The sequence below is a fragment of the Neovison vison genome, chromosome 6 (assembly GCF_020171115.1).
Source record: "Neovison vison isolate M4711 chromosome 6, ASM_NN_V1, whole genome shotgun sequence".
Classification (NCBI taxonomy): Eukaryota; Metazoa; Chordata; class Mammalia; order Carnivora; family Mustelidae; genus Neogale; species Neogale vison.
This window is the reverse complement of record NC_058096.1, coordinates 3,474,354-3,490,964: the sequence shown is the minus strand read 5'-3', so window position 1 is coordinate 3,490,964 and position 16,611 is coordinate 3,474,354. Positions and strand designations below refer to the sequence as shown.

Genomic DNA, 16,611 nt, shown 5'->3' with positions numbered 1-16,611 from the left:
GATGTGGCCTGGCAATGTCCCTGGACCATGTTCTTGTCCCACGGCCTCCTGGAAGCCCCACGTGGAGGGGCAGATGCTAATGGAGCAAGGATGGTCCTTAACGCCGCAGAGAGACAGAGCTCTCGGGGGAGGGAGAAGAGGATAAGGACCTGGGCAGTCTGCTGTGGGCTTCGGGCTCTGACCATGGTGTGGCAGGGCCACCCCCTGGCTTGGTTTGCCCAGGGCAGCCAGGAGGACACCTGTGGCATCCGTCAAATTAACGGATAGTGGTTCCTTTCACTCCCGAAGTCATCCCTGCTGGTAAATCACCTGGACGCCATGTGTGTGGAGCCGTGCAGGGGTAGGGAGGAGCGCAGGGGGCTGGCCTAGTTCCACAACCTCCAGAAGGTTCTGCCTCTGGACGCAGACAGTGGGCCAGCATCCTCGGGGGTCGGTGGGCTCCGTCTGTGCGTGCTGGGTGCCGTCTGACTCGATGTGACCCTCTTCCTGGCCATCACGGAAATGTCACTGTGGAGACGAGTCCCTGAATATATGACCCAACGCTTTTCCTGTCCCCTAATCGTCACCGCCACAGACGTGTCTGCTCTCCGTCCCGCAGTGGCCCAGAAACTCAGAGGCCGAGTGAGAGTGCCGGACGTCAGCTATGTGGACGCCCTCCGTGACGTGAGCAGCCAGGAGTACCGGGACTTCCACGAGCGATTCCTGAGGATGGTGAGTCGGGAAACTGCCCCTTCCTTTTGGGACGCACCGAGCGGGGTGGGCAGAACCCAGTCACAGCCAAGTAGGACCTAGACCGGTAGGTGCTCGGGACCCCTCCCCTCCCGAGGAAGCTGGGCGCCCCCAGGGTCTGCCAGGAGCCACCTCAGCAGGGGGGAGCCACGCTCTGCCCCCTACAGCGTCCTCCTTGGCCATGGTAGCTGGGGAGCGAGGCTCCTTCGACCGGGGACCCTGTGGGGGCAGGAAGCTTCACGAAGGAAACATTTTTAAAAATTGGCATCTTTTTCAATACCCTAAAATTCACGCTTCTGGCTTGGTGCTGTGGTTGAGCTCTTACCTGTGAAATTGTGCAATGGCTGAGGCTCATTCCAGAACGTTCCCATCACCCCCAAAAGGAGGCCCTGCCCCTTCGCGGCGACCCTCTCTGCCCCCCGCCCCCTGGCATCCCTGACCACGGCTCCCGGGCTCTGTCTGGGGCTCTGTCTGCCCTGCCCTCTCCTGAGCCCAGAATCCCGCAGGAAGGGACCGCGTGCGTCGGGCACGTCCAGGGCTCCGCGGGACCTGGCTGCGCTCTGGGCGGGACGGCCCCACGGCGTGGCGGCGCACATTCCCTCGCCGGCTGCACGGTGCGCCGGCGCCTGCGGTCCCGGCCGGCACGAGGGGGCTCCGCTGGCCTCCCTCGTCGCTCCGGGGCTGCCCGCCCCACGCGCGCTCCCAGAGAGGCGGCCCTGCCGCAGGCAGTCCGGGCGGCCGCCCCGTGCTCCTCTGGCTGGAGGTCGGATTCCCCTTTGACGCACGGAGGCTGCCCTCGTCGGGACCGCGGTCTTGTCCGGACCGTGGCCGTCTGGTCGGTTCCCGGTGTCGAGGCTCCGGGGCTGGACCCAGTCGGGGGCTTGGCAGCGCCACCTGGAGGCGGGGCGTGCGCACGGCAGGGCGCGGCCCCGGAGTCCGCCCTAGCCCAAGGGCAGTAGTAGCCCCCGAGAGGGGTCCTGCCGGCTCCAGGGAGTACCCTCTGGAGCTGGGACCCGGATCTGGGGTCTGGGAGATCTGGGGTCCGGGATCCTGCCTTACTTGTTCTGGCCGCGCTGCTCCCGCCCAGTGCGCGGAGTCAAGAGTTGTCGCTGGTTCCGGGCTCTGGACTCTTTGTTTCCCAGATGGTCACGTGGAATTTAGCGAAGCATCAGTGCACAGAGCTCTGGGGGCCGTGGGGCAGCCCCACTTCCCCTCCACTGCCTGCATGACCCCTTCCTCTCCAGACTGCAGCCTCGCTCGCCTGCTTCTGGGGACGGTTGTCGGTTTGTCTAGAGCTCAGGATAGTAAATGACTGTGCAACATGTCACAGAGCTAGGACTCGAGGACACGTTTCGGGAGGTTGTGGGTTCACGGGACGCCGTGTCCCTTGTCACTTCTTTGCGGGGGCCTGGAACTTTGCTTTGAGACGGATTCGAAATGCAACCCAAAATGTCTTTAGCCCAAGCCCATAACAGATCCCTCTCTGGAAGTCCAGGGCAGAAAAAGAGAGACAGACAGAAGGACAGAGGCAGACAGACAAACAGAGAAGAGCCAGTTATCCCTATGTGATCCGTGTGTGATGGCCCGGGTGGCCATGGGTGACAGCAGATTTGCTCACGGCTGTCCCAAAGCCAGGAAGTGAATCCATGAGCCTGTGCCTTGAGCCACCCACCTCCGGGGTCCAGATGAGGACGAGGTTTTCTGTGCAGCCGGACCCTGGAGGTGCGTTTTTCCACAGAAGACTCGGGCTGTGTGGACTGCTTAAAGTCACAACAGTCGTGTGTCTCTCTGGGCATTCTGGCTGCGAGGGCCAGGAAAAGCCCACAGCGTGCGAGGCGGGTTCCGTTCAAGGTGGTGGAGTGGAGAGCCAGGCGGGAGCTGCCTGTCCCTGCAGGAAGGCTCACAGGGAAGCCGTTTCGGGGAAGGAGGGGAGAAGGGGACGGGAGCTGTTCTGTAGGATCAAGAGTGGGGGGACTGTTCTAGAAAACACACGGTGAGAGAGAGGTGTCCCCCCATGACCGCCCACCCAGCCTAAATGCCGTCCTGAGCCCCCTCGGGGAATGTGTCTCCCCAGGATAGGGCTGCCGCATCTCGCCTGCCCCGGCCAGCTGATGTGCCCTCAAGGTGGCAGGGAGGGAACGGGACTCTCCCCAGGGCCTCAGGACCCACCGGCACTCATGCTGGGCTTGGGACACAGAACACAGGCCTGGGCCCAGAACTAACTGTTGGCTTTGGCCCTTTTGCTGCTGGCCAGACTCCCAGCAGCTGCCGCTTGGGTCAGGGGCCCGGCTTCTTCTCAGCGGGCGGCTCTTTTCACACGTGGGCTCTCCAAAGGTGCGGGCGTCCTTGCCGGCCGCCGTGCTCCAGCTCGTGGACACGGGCGGGGTCCAGATGGAGGTGACCGGCGTCACCAACGGCAGCGTCGTGGTGGAGTTTAACCTGCTGATCACTGCAGACGTGGATGTCCACGAGGTGTCCGCTGCGTTCCTCGGGGCCTTTCAGAACGCGTCTCTGCTGGACGTGGCCGGAGGGGACACCTTCATCAGGGGTAGGTGGAGGCTGGGCCCCCCGGACACTCACCGTGTCTGAAAGAGAGGCGGACAGAGGCTGCCTTCTGCTTTCCTTTGGAAGAAGTCACCCCCAGTGCCTTCTCTCTGGGTCCCCAGGCGGGAGGTAAAAGCCGGGAGCAGGCAGGACCCTCAGCTCTCCCACCGCTTCTGTGTAGTTTCTGAAGGTTTAGGGGCTGGAAACGTTCTGGCTCGAGGCTGTGCAGACGCCGGGAGATGCTGCCCCTTCCAGCGGCCGTGCCCCGCCCTGGGCCTCCTTGGCACCCGCGTGACTGGGCTGGGGACACCCCTGTCTCTCCCTGTGGCCACACTTCCTCCCAAGCACAGTTTCCAGGGAGATCCTGATAAAAATAATGGAAAAGAAAAGGAGGGAGAGGAGACGATTTAGATTTTTCTCTCAAGTCATAGTCGTCCGCTGGAGCCATCGGAGCCCAATGCCACCAACGGGGCGGTTTCCGCAGCTCACCTGGGGCTCTCGGCCCTGGAGGCTGGACGTCCAAGGTCCAGGGGCCGGCTGGTTTGTTTTCTGTGGCGAGCCTCTCCCTGCCGTGTGGACAGAGCCTTCCCGCTCTGGCCTCTCCCCTGGGTGTGCACAGAGCCCTGGTGCCCCCGCCTAGAAGGGTCCCACTTTATGGGCTCATTTAGCCTCAATTACCTCCTCAACACCCCATCTGCAAATACGGTCACAGCAGCTGGGGCTTCAATGTATGCATTAAAAAAAAAAAAAACATTTTATTTATTTATTTAACGGAGCGAGTATAAGCAGGGGGAGGGGCAGAGGGAGAAGCAGCCTCCCCGCTGAGCAGGAAGCCTGACACGGGACTCAATCCCAGGACACTGGGATCATGACCTGAGCTGAAGGCTGATGCCCAACCCACTGAGCCCCCCAGCAACCCCAACATATGCATTTTGGAGGCAAAATTCAGTTCATAGCATGTGGCATACTTGAAAATAAACGACAAAAAACTTAAGAGTTACGTGCACAAAAACAGAGACCATATATGTTACTCTTCTGGTTTGGGGAATGAGAAGGGTTTTCTAAGTTAAAAATAGAAGACAAGCCCACAGAGGTGAAGCTAAAGTAGTTGATTCCATAAAATGTCACTTTTATATTGTACAAAATAAAGACCCCATTGGGAAGAAAGTAATACCCCAAACATCGCTTGAATAACGTGAAGAGTTACATCCCCGTAGAGGGAGGGACCCCCACATGTCGATAATAAGGGCAAGAACTGGGGCACCTGGGTGGCTCAGTGGGTTAAAGCCTCTGCTTTCGGCTCAGGTCGTGGTCCCAGGGTCCTGGAATCGAGCCCCGCATTGGGCTCTCTGCTCAGCAGGGAGCATGCTACACCATCCCTCTGCCTGCCTCTCTGCCTACTGGCGACCTGTCTGTCAAATAAATAAATGAAATCTTTAAAAAAAAAAAAAATTAGGGCAAGAACCTGCGCGATCTGTAGGATGGAGATAAATGCAGGCCAGACCGAGCCGGGACGGAAGAAACGCAGACGAGCGGCAAAGACTAATAACCACATGTGTTCTCACTGAAATGGGCCACGTGTGTCCCTCGGGGGGCAGTGGGGCTCTAGCCAGAAGCACCGGAGATGGCAGAGTGGGCCGAGGCGGGCCTCGGGCGCGAACAGGATTTGCTCCGCTTCCTGGGAATCGGTCTGACGACACTCACTGAGAAGATCCCGGCAGGACTTCAGCCTACGGAAGTCGACCTCGGCTGGGACTGTAGTTTATACACAAAGACCCCTACCTTTGAGAACAGAAGTTTGCAAGCGGCTGATAGCCCCGTAATAGCGGGGAAGTCGGGCAGACTGAGTCAGGGTAGCCCCGCATAGAGACCAAAGAGAGCAGGAGGCAGAGGGCCTTCTGCGGGGACGGGCTTGCTGCGGGGTGTCTGGGCTTGAGGCCAGGGGCTGTGGCTGGGGCTGGCGACCTGCTCGTCCCCCGATGAGCTGCTCTGCTGTCCTGCTCAGCACCCTGGGGACCAAGAACCCTCCGTCCCCCAGCGGCCCCCGCCGACGTCCAGACGCCGGCCAGAAGCAGGTGCCTCTCTGTCTCCTGAACTCCCCAGAACCGGGCAGCTTTGCCGTCACTCCGTAATTTTCAACTCCGCGGCCCGACATCCAGCATGGGGGGAGCTGTGTGGCGCCCAGGCCCCGCGACCCCGTGACCGTGTCCTGTCTTCCTTCTGATGTCGGGCAGATTACGACGAGTGTGAGAACCAGGAGCATGACTGTGAGCCGGGCGCCTCCTGCCGCAACACCCTGGGCTCCTTCATCTGCAGCTGCATGGGCGGCGCCCCCCGCTCCCCCCCGGAATATTTTGGAAGACCCTGTGTAGGTGAGATTCCCATGATCCCTTCTCTGAGACCCTGCTGGGTAATCTGTTCTCGTAAGGATGTTTGTTCACAGCGTGCCTCCTTTCCTAACGCGGGCTGCGTGTTTTCATGTCCCGGACTTGTTTTCTAACGTGTGTGCCTGTGTGTGCATGTGTGCCCGTGCACACGTATGTGCCCCCGCATGCTCTCCCGTGCGTCTCCAGCCTCCTGGGCGATACTGCAGGTCTCCAAGTGCCCCTGATGAGAAAGGACACATGTAAGGTCGGCTGTGTTCTCTCCCATCCTGGAAGTTGACCTCCAGAGCCTACAGCCTGTGTGAGAAGCAACACATGGGAAGTGTCTCTGCTCAGCCCCTTCTCCCCACCTGGTGCTTTTCCTGTTAAACGGGGCCTCAGTGGATTCAGCGTTGACCCCGAGGGGACCCCTGCCCTCCAGGGATCTGCGGTCTAGCGGATCGAGACAGACGTTTATACAAGTAAATACCTGTCACCAGGAATATGAAATGTGTTCTGCTTGAGGTAGAAGCAGGAGGCTCTGAGGGACTAAGTGGTGGCAGCCCCATGAGTGTGGTCAGGGAGGGCTTCCTGCAAGAGGTGTCTTAGAGCCATTCTTAAAGGCCGGCTAGGCCAGCACTAGGCAGCGGGTGCTGGATCCACGCAGCAGTGAGAACAGAGCTCCTGATGGTGCGCCTGGCCTGGGCGCAGTCTGGGCTGGTGGAAATGTGGGCGCCCTCAGGAGATGGGGGGGATGGAGCGGGAAGCCGGCTGCCAAGAAGCAGCCGAGGTCTGTTGAAAGGGCAACGGACGCCACAGGCAGGGGTTTGGACCGCATCCTGGAGACAAGGGAGGTAGGTGAGGGGACAGAGCAGTGGGAAAGCCCCACCTTGAGAGAAGAGAAGACAGGGGCCAGCGTGGCAGGGGTTGGGGCCGGGCCCAGGGAGCAGGCTGGGCTTGGTCCAGTGGAGGCTGAAACCGTGCTTGGGGGAAGCAGGACACTGGACCCAGAGCTAGGGACTCGGGATCCTGAGAGTAAACGTCATGAACCCACCTCAGAGACTAGAGGGCTTGTCCCAGCAAGTACGCGGGCTTGGCCCACACCTGGCGTCAGCCTGGGAGAGTCCGGGGGCAGAGGGCACCCTGGTTTCCTAGCTCACGGGAGCCCCCAGCAAGCCCAGCCTGACCGCGCTGGAGGCTGGCAGGAACGTGCGACAGGTGCCTGTGTGCGGCCGTGGGCAGAATGTTCAGTCCTGGCACGCGATGCTCTTCCCATCTGACCTCTCCTCACCCCCCGGCGTCCCCTCCCCCCATGCACGCCGCACAGTCCGGGCTTGGGCAGCAGACCCCAAACACAGACCCAGCCTTGGGTTTCATCTTGTGCCTTGCAGATGACTCTCCCAGCAACACAACCCAGGCCCCCGGCCCCTCTCTGGTTCCAGGCCTGGAGCAGCTTCCCACCCCAGCAGGAGCCAGGGCTGCCTCTGTGCCAGGGACCAGCCAGGGCCCCCAGGAGCCACCGCAGCGGCTGAGCCTGACCGAGGCGGTCAGGGTGCTCTGCGAGATTGAGAAGGTGGCCCTCACCATCCAGAGGCGTTTCCTGCAGCAGGAGTCCATCCCCGAGTCCTCCCTGTACCTGGGACACCCATCCTGCAACATCAGCGACCACAACAGCACGCACGTGCTCCTGGTGGCCGGGTGGAGTGAGTGCGGGACCGTCGTGCAAAGCGTAAGGGCTGGGGGGCTGGGCTCAGGGGCACGTGGGTGGGGCAGTGCGTCCAGCATCAGAAGCACCAGATTGGGGGGGGCACAACTGTCCCAGGGGACCAGGGAAGACTCTGCACCCCAGGGTCTCTGACTCAAAGTGGGGGACCCAAGAAAGGCGGGGACAGGATAGGGCCAGTTCTCACCAGGGACCGGACTGTGCCCTGGAATCAGGGGGAGTTTTGAGCTCTGCCCTGCGGGATTCTGGTGCAAAGGGCCAGGGGTCAGTCTCAGGGTTTAAAGATGACTTCCAGTGACTCTGAAGCATGGGCAGGATAGACGGCCAGTGGGAGAGGAAAAAGGCAGGAAGGTGGCTGCAGGGGTGCATGTGTCTGAGAACGTGCATGTGTGTGAGCGTGTGCGTGTTTGTGCACACTGGGCAAGCGGCTGGTGTGATCAGAAGGACCTGGGCCGAGGCATCGTGGCCTGCGAATGGTTATCTTCACCAGAGTCCTCGACAGGCTCGGGGTCCTGCCTCTGCCCGCACAGAGGGGAGCCCAGTTAGGGCCACCTGGCTGGTGGCGTTTCCTGTCTCCCCTGTGATCCCCTGGTCTGCGGCACCCCGTGCTGCGCGGACCGGCTCCAGGCCCTGGTTCTTCCCAGCCTGGCTCGAGGCCACAGTGAAAGCTCCCGTGTCTCTCTCGCCTCCCTCCTCCCTGCACTGTGTGCCCTGAGCTGCAGGAGGAGGACGCAGTGTCCTCTGGGCACCCTGCCTTACTGTATACATGGGGAGACAGGGAAGTCCTGGGCAGGGTGGCCCCCTGAGAAACGGGCACCCCTGGGACAGGATGTGCGGAAACTGACATGGTCCCCAGATGTGTGCGGAGAGGACTGTGTGCACAGCCAGGGGACACGGGACAGTGGCTGGTGAGGGGGGCAGAAAGCTGGGGGCGTGACCAGGTGGAAGGTGTCTGTGTGGTTCTGGGGGGCAGGGCCCTGGGTTGGGGGGTGTGCGTGGAAGGGGCTGGTGTTGTCCGGGGGGCTGGGAGACAGTCAGCAGAGGGGCTGGCCTGGCGGTGAGGACAGGGAGGTTATCCTCCTTAGCTAGGCTGGTCCACTGGGCAGGGACTCAGCAACACGACTTCAGCCCCTAAGAACCTTGTGACAGCAGTTGGAGGCCTTGTTTCCCAGAACAAGGTGGGGAAGCGTCACCCCATGGATCCGCGGGCTGGTGTTCTTAGCCCCTGGTGACGGTTGGGTCCCGGGATGCACGTTTCACCAACGGGACCTGGAGGCTCAGCAAGGTCAGCGGGGGGTCAGGGTGTCCCTGCCTCCACGGACCAGCCTTGTGGCCTCTGCGACTCTGGGTTTCCAGGGGCCTTGCAGGGTACAGGGAGGGCAAAGGTCCTTGCACTCCGATGCTTCTGTTTAGAGCCTGGTCCTTGCTCTGGGTGGGGACACGTGGGCCCCAGGGCATGGGCTGGGCTCAGTGACGGATAACACGGCAGGTGAGGGACAGGTGAGCCGGGGGCCAGGTGCTAGGGCTGCGGGGTCAGCAGGCACGTGGACCTGTGGGGGACCATGGCAGGGTGGTGCGCTTGCACAGGGGGTCTGCTTGTTTCTCTCCAGTGTGATTCCAGCCTCCTCAGGGGTCCTGGGTCAAAGGGCCACCAGGATGTCCCCAGTGACCACAGAGCCTTCGTCAGCCCCCCTCCCACCCCCCAACCAGCACAACTTAGACATGGCCCTGGGGCTTCCTTCTCTTTCCTAAGGATTCCTCAGACTCAGTGGAGGCGGGCTGCGTGGACAGGGGGCAGCAGCTTCTTGGGGGCTTCAGTTCGGAGCCCCCAAGCCCCGAGGCAGCCACGGGCTGGAGGGTGGGCACGGGCAGGGCAGCCCCCGAGGGTCTCAGGTCCCAGTCAGCACACTGCAGGCTCGCAGACCAGAGTGAACGGTGCGGGAGACGACACGGTCACTGCCGTCGCGCCGTGCGGGGTGAGTGTCCTACCGACGGCCGGGGTCCCAGGCGGGCCAGCGCACTGGCTCTCTGCCTCTGTTTCCCCGAGCTGCACGGACACGGCAGCTCCACCTGTTACCTTCAGTGGGGCTCAGGGCCTGTTCAGAGCAGAGGGAAATGCGTCTCTGGTGAGTCATCCTAGCCCCGGAATCCACAAAAGTTCTTGAGGTTTTTGGTACTTGCCAAAACCTAGGATTCTCCAAACACGGACTTCCACAAACACGATGGAATATGTACAGTTAGCAGGTTCTGCTGCCTCCTTCTCTTTCCTTATTTGGGGGGGGGGGTTAAGCAGTTTAAATTGTACTGACCTCCCGATTTTTTAGAAGCTAAATCTAAGGCTTTAAGCCCCACCCCCAAGTCTGACATGCTGTGAGCTGATCGTGCAGACGATGCTCAGAGACACAGTGGTCCACGCCCCAGAAGATTCACCAGCGTCCACGGCCATCTTCCCAAATTCTATGGAGACAGCGGGGAGCTGGCCAGGGCGTCTGAGGCACTTCCCAAAGCAGTTTTCAAAGGCACCGAATGACATAGGGAGCACGTACCCCGGCCGGGGTGCCTGGGGCACAGCCCATCGGACACTTGTCGCCGCGTGGGTTATGAGTCTACACCCCCAGGAGCTTCTGCTTCTCAGCTGGAAGGAGCCGCCGGACATACAAACATCACATAGATCGGTAACTGTTCCAAAGTACGGAGGGGCAGATAGAAGCAGACACAGAGACAGGTGGAAATGCCAGTGTTTCCATGCTTCCGTCTTTGGATAATGCAATCAAGAACGTAGGCAAGTTTATTCCCCGAAGCTAAGGCGTCACTAGTCCCTACGAAGGGAAATGAGTTCCAAGAATTCACGTGGTTTTCAGTAATTCTAATTTCACCATTTATACGAAAACCTAGAGGCAGCAATAATATCCAGTAACTTCCGACATAAGCTAATGGTTTTTGGATGTTGTGCATTTACTGGGGCTTGCGTGGGTCTGTGTCACAGACACACGAGGGAAAACACACTTGCTGTAATTTCTCATAAGCGAGCAACAAGGAAGGAGTCGGTGTGGGAGCCGGAGATGCAGAGGAGCTCCGAAAACGGCTTCCCCCAAGTGACTTCAGTCCAGAACCCTCCGCCGGCAGCCACTCCCCCTCGCGCTCCTGCAAACTTTGCACCACCCGTGACCCACTCCTGCCGGAGCCTGACTGGCCCCCGGATTCCACGTCTCTACCAGATCTGTGGGTCCCAGCAGCCCGGCTGGTCTCCCAGTGTCTATTTTCAGCCATCGTTCCCTGGCAGGCTCTCCGTGACCAGACGCTCTGCTGGCCACGCCACATCCGTGGGCTCCTGCTTCAGTGGCGGCGTGGTTCCGTGGACGCTGCCGGATGCGGCTTCTCAGCCAGATGTTTCAGCCGCACCCCTGCTTCCTCTACGTGCACGGCCGGCTTGTCTGTTTCAGTTTCCCGGTCTCTCGTCTACTCCCGAGACGCCAAGGCCGGCGACTAGCAGAGGCCATGCCACGCCCACCGCGATGCGCCAACCACGGGCCGTCTGCAGCTGTCCTTGGCCGACGCTGGGCTGCATCCTAGTGACAGCGTGGGATGTGCCTGTAAAGGCACGCGGGTCTTGGGAAGCCACCACGATCCAACTCCAGGCCACGAGCAAGCAAAACGCCGCGAACGAATGTCACTTCAGGCGTTTGGTCCAACGACAGCCTTGGCTCAGCTCCAGTGCGATGAGGGGGTGTTCACAGAAGTGTCCGTCCATCCCCTCCTACCTGCTGTCCACTGAGCACGTCGGGCAGCGGCCCGCCCCAGGCTCTCCGTCTCTGTTCTGGGATCTGGAGAAACTCCGGAACTCTCGCCTGCTTAGTCTCTGGGCTTGGTCTGCAGGCCTCACTTCATGCACAGGAACGGGCTCAGCCTTGTTCCCTGGGGGCTCATGTACTCCCACACCCCGAGTCCCCGTCACAATGACCGTCCCTCTCTGGAGCTTGTCCTCGGGCTCCTTGTTCTCCACCCGGATGATGGTGTGAGGACAGAGATCTGGTGGTCCCACGCAGACTTCAACCCCATGATTTTAGCTCGATTTCTTTGGGGAGGGGCTTGCGTTCTCACTTTCAGGAATGTGCTGGGGGATTGTCTGGGGAGGAGCCCCATCCGTCATTTGGGGGTATCAGCTGGTCCGGTTTGCCTCTGGTTCTCCTCTGATGGGGAAAACGGGCGAAGGATACAGGCGAAATCAGGGGTCGGCACTTGACATGCTCTTGGGCGTTTGATGTTGGGAGAAGATGGTCAGAGTGTTCGTATTTGGGGACAAGCTTTAGGGAAGAGCCACCCTCCCCTGGCACCCAGAACCGTGGTCTGCTGGACCGTTGGGGGTGGGGCTGCTGGGGTCTGGGAGCACACTGATGCCCGTTTGTGTTCAGAACATGACGACTACTGTGGTGAGGACCACGCTGAGGAACGACCTGTCCCCCGACGCCGTCATCCACCACCTGAAGATCCTGAGTCCCATCCATTGTGCCTTCCAGAACGACCTCCTGATGTCATCGGGCTACGCCCCGGAGTGGGGGTGAGTGCAGAGGTCCTGCCGCCCCTCCCCAGCTCACTCTCCCCTCTAGCGCCTTCGCTTTGGATTTCTTTACGGTTTCAATCACTTGAGGACCTTTTTGTGAGACTGACAGTGGCCAGACGTGGTTAGGAACTACCAGCTCCCCTAACTGTTGTCTTCACTTCCAAACCTGGACCAACCAAAGAAAGCCAGTGTGCGCCCTAGCCAGTCACAGGGGACGCCCCAGCCCAGCCCACGGCTTCCCCGTGACCATGCCTCACTGGCCGCCTGGGGCCTCTCTGTCCCCCTGGGAAGCCGACCCCCGCCCCTGCCTGTCCTCAAGTCTCCTCCAGACCCACCGGGGGCTGTCACCCCACTGCAGCCGGCTCAGAACAGGCAACCTTTCTTTGCCCGGTCCCGCTGGGCGGTCTGCCTTTACTTCCTCCTCCTCTGGGGTTGCTTTCTGGGGAGCAATGGGAAGGGGAGGGTCGCAGAAGTGCACCTGCGCAGCCCACCTGCTCTGGCAGGGTTTACACCATTATCGAGGACCTCCACGGCTCCGGTAATTTTGTCACCGAGATGCAGCTGTTTATCGGGGACTCCCCTATCCCCCGGAATTACACCGTGTCCGCCAGCGACGACATCAAGATCGAGGTGGGACTCTATAACCAGAACAGCAACCTCAAGGTGGTCCTGACCGAGTGCTGGGCGACGCCGTCCAGCAACGCCAGGGACCCGGTCATGTTCGTCTTCCTCAACGATAGGTGGGTGCCGGCTGCGGGCTGCTCGGGGGCCTCTGAGTTCCCAGACCCCCACGGAGAGGCGGGCCTGGGTTTTCAGTGACGCCCGAGTCTCGGGGGACTGGGAGAGCTGGCGGTCCCTGCCTCCCACGCACAGCGCGGATGGTGTGTGCGCAGGGGTGCAGAGGGGGCGGCTCCTGACCAGTGAGTCCGGTTCCTCGCTTCCCAGCTGCCCCATCCCCAACACGCACACGCACGTGATCGAGAACGGGGACTCCAGCAAGGCCCAGTTTAAGCTGAAAATCTTCTCCTTCATCAACAACTCCATGGTCTACCTGCACTGCCGGCTCCGCATCTGCATGGACTCCCCCGGGACCACATGCAAAATAGTAGGTGTCGCGCTTTCCCGGACGTGCGCCTGGACTCGCGTCCCCGCGGCTCCGAGGAGGGTCGCTCCGTTAGCTGGGGCCCAGGGCCGGGCTGCTCCGGGGCCCAACTTTTGGGAGGAGACACGGGGCCCTACAGCCTGAGCCCCACAAAGGAGGTGTGGGCTGCGGGCAGCTCGTGGGTGGGCGGTCCATGTGATTGTGGCTAAGCTGCCTCCGCCTGGAGGCCGTAACACCTGCTGGTCATCCCCGCACACCCCAGGCCGCCCCCCGGGGCTGTGGGGCTTCTCTTCTCCGTGGAGAATGCATACCCGGGTATAAACACGGTCCTTTAATTTCGTATTATTTTTAGCAGCATGGACGGAACGCTGTTGAATCCCAGCCACCGCGATACTGAATAAGAGGGTTTCCCCCTTCTGTTCATCCTCCACGCCGGGATCTTGAATAATTTTAAATGATCATTTCCTTAGCTGTCTAACTGTGAAATGACGCTTTGTGGTCCTGAGGTGTGAAGAAGGCTGTTCACACCAGACAAGTGCGTCGCGGACAGTCCCACGCTGTCTGGGCCGAGGACAGTGTAGAGAGCTCTGCTGGCCCCCGGCTCAGCGGCTGCGCGCGCGTCTGTCTTCTGGGGGCCGGGATCGTTCCTGCGGCTCGCAGAACCCTGCATCCTCTCTCGGTGACCAGCCCCCGAGCAGCCTCAGAACATGCAGAGGAGAAGAACCGATTTTGTTGACGTCACTTTGTCTCATCCCGTAGACATTGCAGAAGAAAGGACTGTTAGTCGTCACGATGACGTCTGTGAGGAGTTGCAGGCCCCCAGAGTTTTATGATACGGCTCTACACAGTCCCTTCCACGTCCCCAGAGGAGGGCTGTCATGCGGGTGTCCTTGGCTGTAAGCTCGGGGCACCATGGGGCGGCTGAGGCAGCAGGACTGCATCCTCCGAGGGGCTGTGATAGGACCAGTTCTGCAGAGGCCGGAGGGAAACTCATTCCAGGCTCTGGCTTTGGCGCGGAGACACTGGCTTCTCCCTGTGTCTTCCCAGCTTCCCTCTGTGCATGTCTGTGTTCAGCCTCCCCTTTTCACAAGGACACAGTGGGTAGGACTGAGACCCACCCCAATGACCTCGCTTTAGCTTCATCTGCAAAGACTGTGTTTCCAAATAAGGTCCCATCTGCAGGCGCTGGGGCCAGGGCGTCCACATCGTTTAGGGGGACATAGAGCAGGTGTACGGTGAGCGGGTCCCACCACGTCCCTGAAGCTGTCTGCGAGGCAGAGTGTGGAAAGGAGCAAGCGGCTGTGGCAGGCCATGGGGAAGGCCAAGGAGGTGCAGAGCTGACAGAGGGCCCGAGGGGCCCAGGGGCCTGGGGCTGGAGATGGTTCAGCCGGTGTTCTCTCAGACCTGCTTTCCTCCAGCCCCGGCTGCCCACCGGCCCTCCCGTCACACCGGCAGAGCCCGTGGTCCTGGCAGTCCAGGCCCCTCGTCCCCTTCCCTGCCTGAGCTCATCTAGCTGGTTTACAACGTCCGGATCAGAGTCTTACCCCGACAGTGACCACGTTTCTCAGAGCTGATGAGTTCCGTTCAACTAACTGGAAGTTTCCTTCATTTCCAAACAACAGAATTGCGATGACATCCGGTCCCCGAGAAGCCGGGAAGCGTCTGCAACACACCAGACGTCCTGGGGACCCCTCATTCGGTCTGAAGGTGAGTCGGTGACTCGGTTGAGTCAGTTAAAGAAAAGATAGAACTGGGTTCCGTCTCCCCCGCGTGTGAACCTGCCTGCCGCGACCAGGAGCCACGGCCAGGACGCTCCGTAGACCCGTCACAGCGGACACGGCAGCTGGGTTCACGGAGAGCCCCGGTTCCAGCCTCTGCACGCAGAGTGGGGCCGGCCTCTCCCGGGAGCCCCAGGCAGGAGGAGCCCTCGCGGTCCTCAGGTCCCCACGCTGCTGCGGAAGGAACGGCGGGCGCTGCGGGAAGTCCGCTCGCGCTGGGACAAAGCGGTATTTTGAGTTGCGTCCCACGAAACCGGTGAAGTTTCCTGACGTGGATCGATTCGCCACGTGGGTTGTGGAGGGAGGAAGGCGGGCTGCCCCGGGTCGGGTTCTGCGTGTATGCGTGTACCAGTGTGCGCACGCACGGGAAACCTCTTTATTCTGGGCTTGGCTACAGCAGAAGATGCAAAAAAGGAAAAAAAAAAAAAAAAGAGGCACAGCTTTCTCCCTTGGTATGACACTCCCGCTAGTCGATGACAACCCGTGCGGTTCCAACGGCCACCATCACCTTTCCAGAGAAGCATTTTATTTCCTTTGAGATCCATTTTATTGTTTGTTTGTTTGTTTTAATTGGATGGGGAAAATGGTGTGCTTTGGATATTAAGACCGAAACGGCTAGCTGTGTCCCAACATCTGTCCTCGTGCCTCTTAGCCGTGGAACGCCCAGGCTTTCGCTGGCGGGTGGCTGTTGGGATAAATGCTCTGTTCCCAGCCTGGCAGCCCAGTGTGGCCGTAGGAGTAAGTTCTGGCCAGTGAGATGCCAACAGGAGGTGGAGGGACCGTCCCCGCAGGGCTGCCCCTCACGTGTCCCTTTCTTCCTCTTGCCTGGCGGGCGCAGGGGTGGGGTGGGGACGGCTGCAGTCCTCTGCCTGGCAGACCCTGAGGGCCTTGGGGACAGGAGCTGGAAGGAGCCCCATTCCCAAAGACAGCACAGAGCGAGTGTGCCAGCCCAGGCCTCTGACCTTCGAGTTTTGTGCCGGAAAGAAAGAAACGTCCATGATCTTTGTTTCTGCTACTTTGGTGTTTTCTCCTTTTGTTACTCCTTTTTTGTTGATTTCCTCCCTGAATTTGGTGGCCCTCCTTGCCTCTCTGTATCTTCCTGCACAAGACCTTTGGGGTCTTGGATGTGGGGTCTGAGCCTGGGTCCGAGTCTGTTCAGGCTTGGGAAGGGAGCCGAGGGAGCAGGAAGAGGGAAGGAGGGCCTCTTGGCTGGTGATTCCAACGACTGCTTCTCATCCAAAGTATTTGTGAAATTGAGAAGATTCCAGGTTTGGGGGCTACTGCTGGTGTGTTTCTGGAGCTGGGCTCCAGGTTCTGGGGTCTGCACTGGTCATCAGGGGGTTACAGGGCCCATCCTAGGACTGCGTGTTTCTTCTACCCTCTTCATTTTCTCAAACTTCTAAGGAGAACTGGTTGACCAGCTGGTCCTAATACGCATTTTCATCAATAGAAATGGGACTTCTATTCATTTGCAAAGAGTATAGATAATGTCGAAACTGCGGGGAGTGGAAAAGCACTGGGCTTGCAGTTAAGAGACCTGAGTTTGAATATGGTGCTTCTAGATGCGTGGTCTTGGAAGAATTACTGAGTCTTCTGGATCCAAACCATCCATCCATCCATCCATCCACCCACACATCCGTTACCCAACATTCCTTCTTCCATCTGTCTATCCACCCAGCATCCGTCTGTCCGTCCATCAATCCATGCACACACTTACTCATGATTTCATCTGTCTCTGTGACAGGCCTACACGCCTACTAAGTGTCCAACGCGTTCCTCTTTCTCTGCAACCTGTGCACATGTGCCACATT

The 16,611-nt window shown here is 60.0% G+C and overlaps 1 protein-coding gene across 1 annotated transcript in view; it reads left to right on the top strand.

Annotated features, from left to right (window-relative positions):
- UMODL1 (uromodulin like 1) overlaps positions 1-16,611 on the top strand; it is a 56,539-nt gene that overhangs the window by 35,652 nt on the left and 4,276 nt on the right. Inside the window, exons 14-21 of the mRNA XM_044254939.1 lie at positions 599-711; positions 3,064-3,277; positions 5,508-5,645; positions 7,028-7,365; positions 11,772-11,917; positions 12,424-12,660; positions 12,866-13,025; positions 14,645-14,729. Of these exons, the coding sequence (XP_044110874.1) occupies positions 599-711; positions 3,064-3,277; positions 5,508-5,645; positions 7,028-7,365; positions 11,772-11,917; positions 12,424-12,660; positions 12,866-13,025; positions 14,645-14,729 (1,431 nt within the window). The remainder of the gene's footprint in view (positions 1-598; positions 712-3,063; positions 3,278-5,507; positions 5,646-7,027; positions 7,366-11,771; positions 11,918-12,423; positions 12,661-12,865; positions 13,026-14,644; positions 14,730-16,611) is intronic.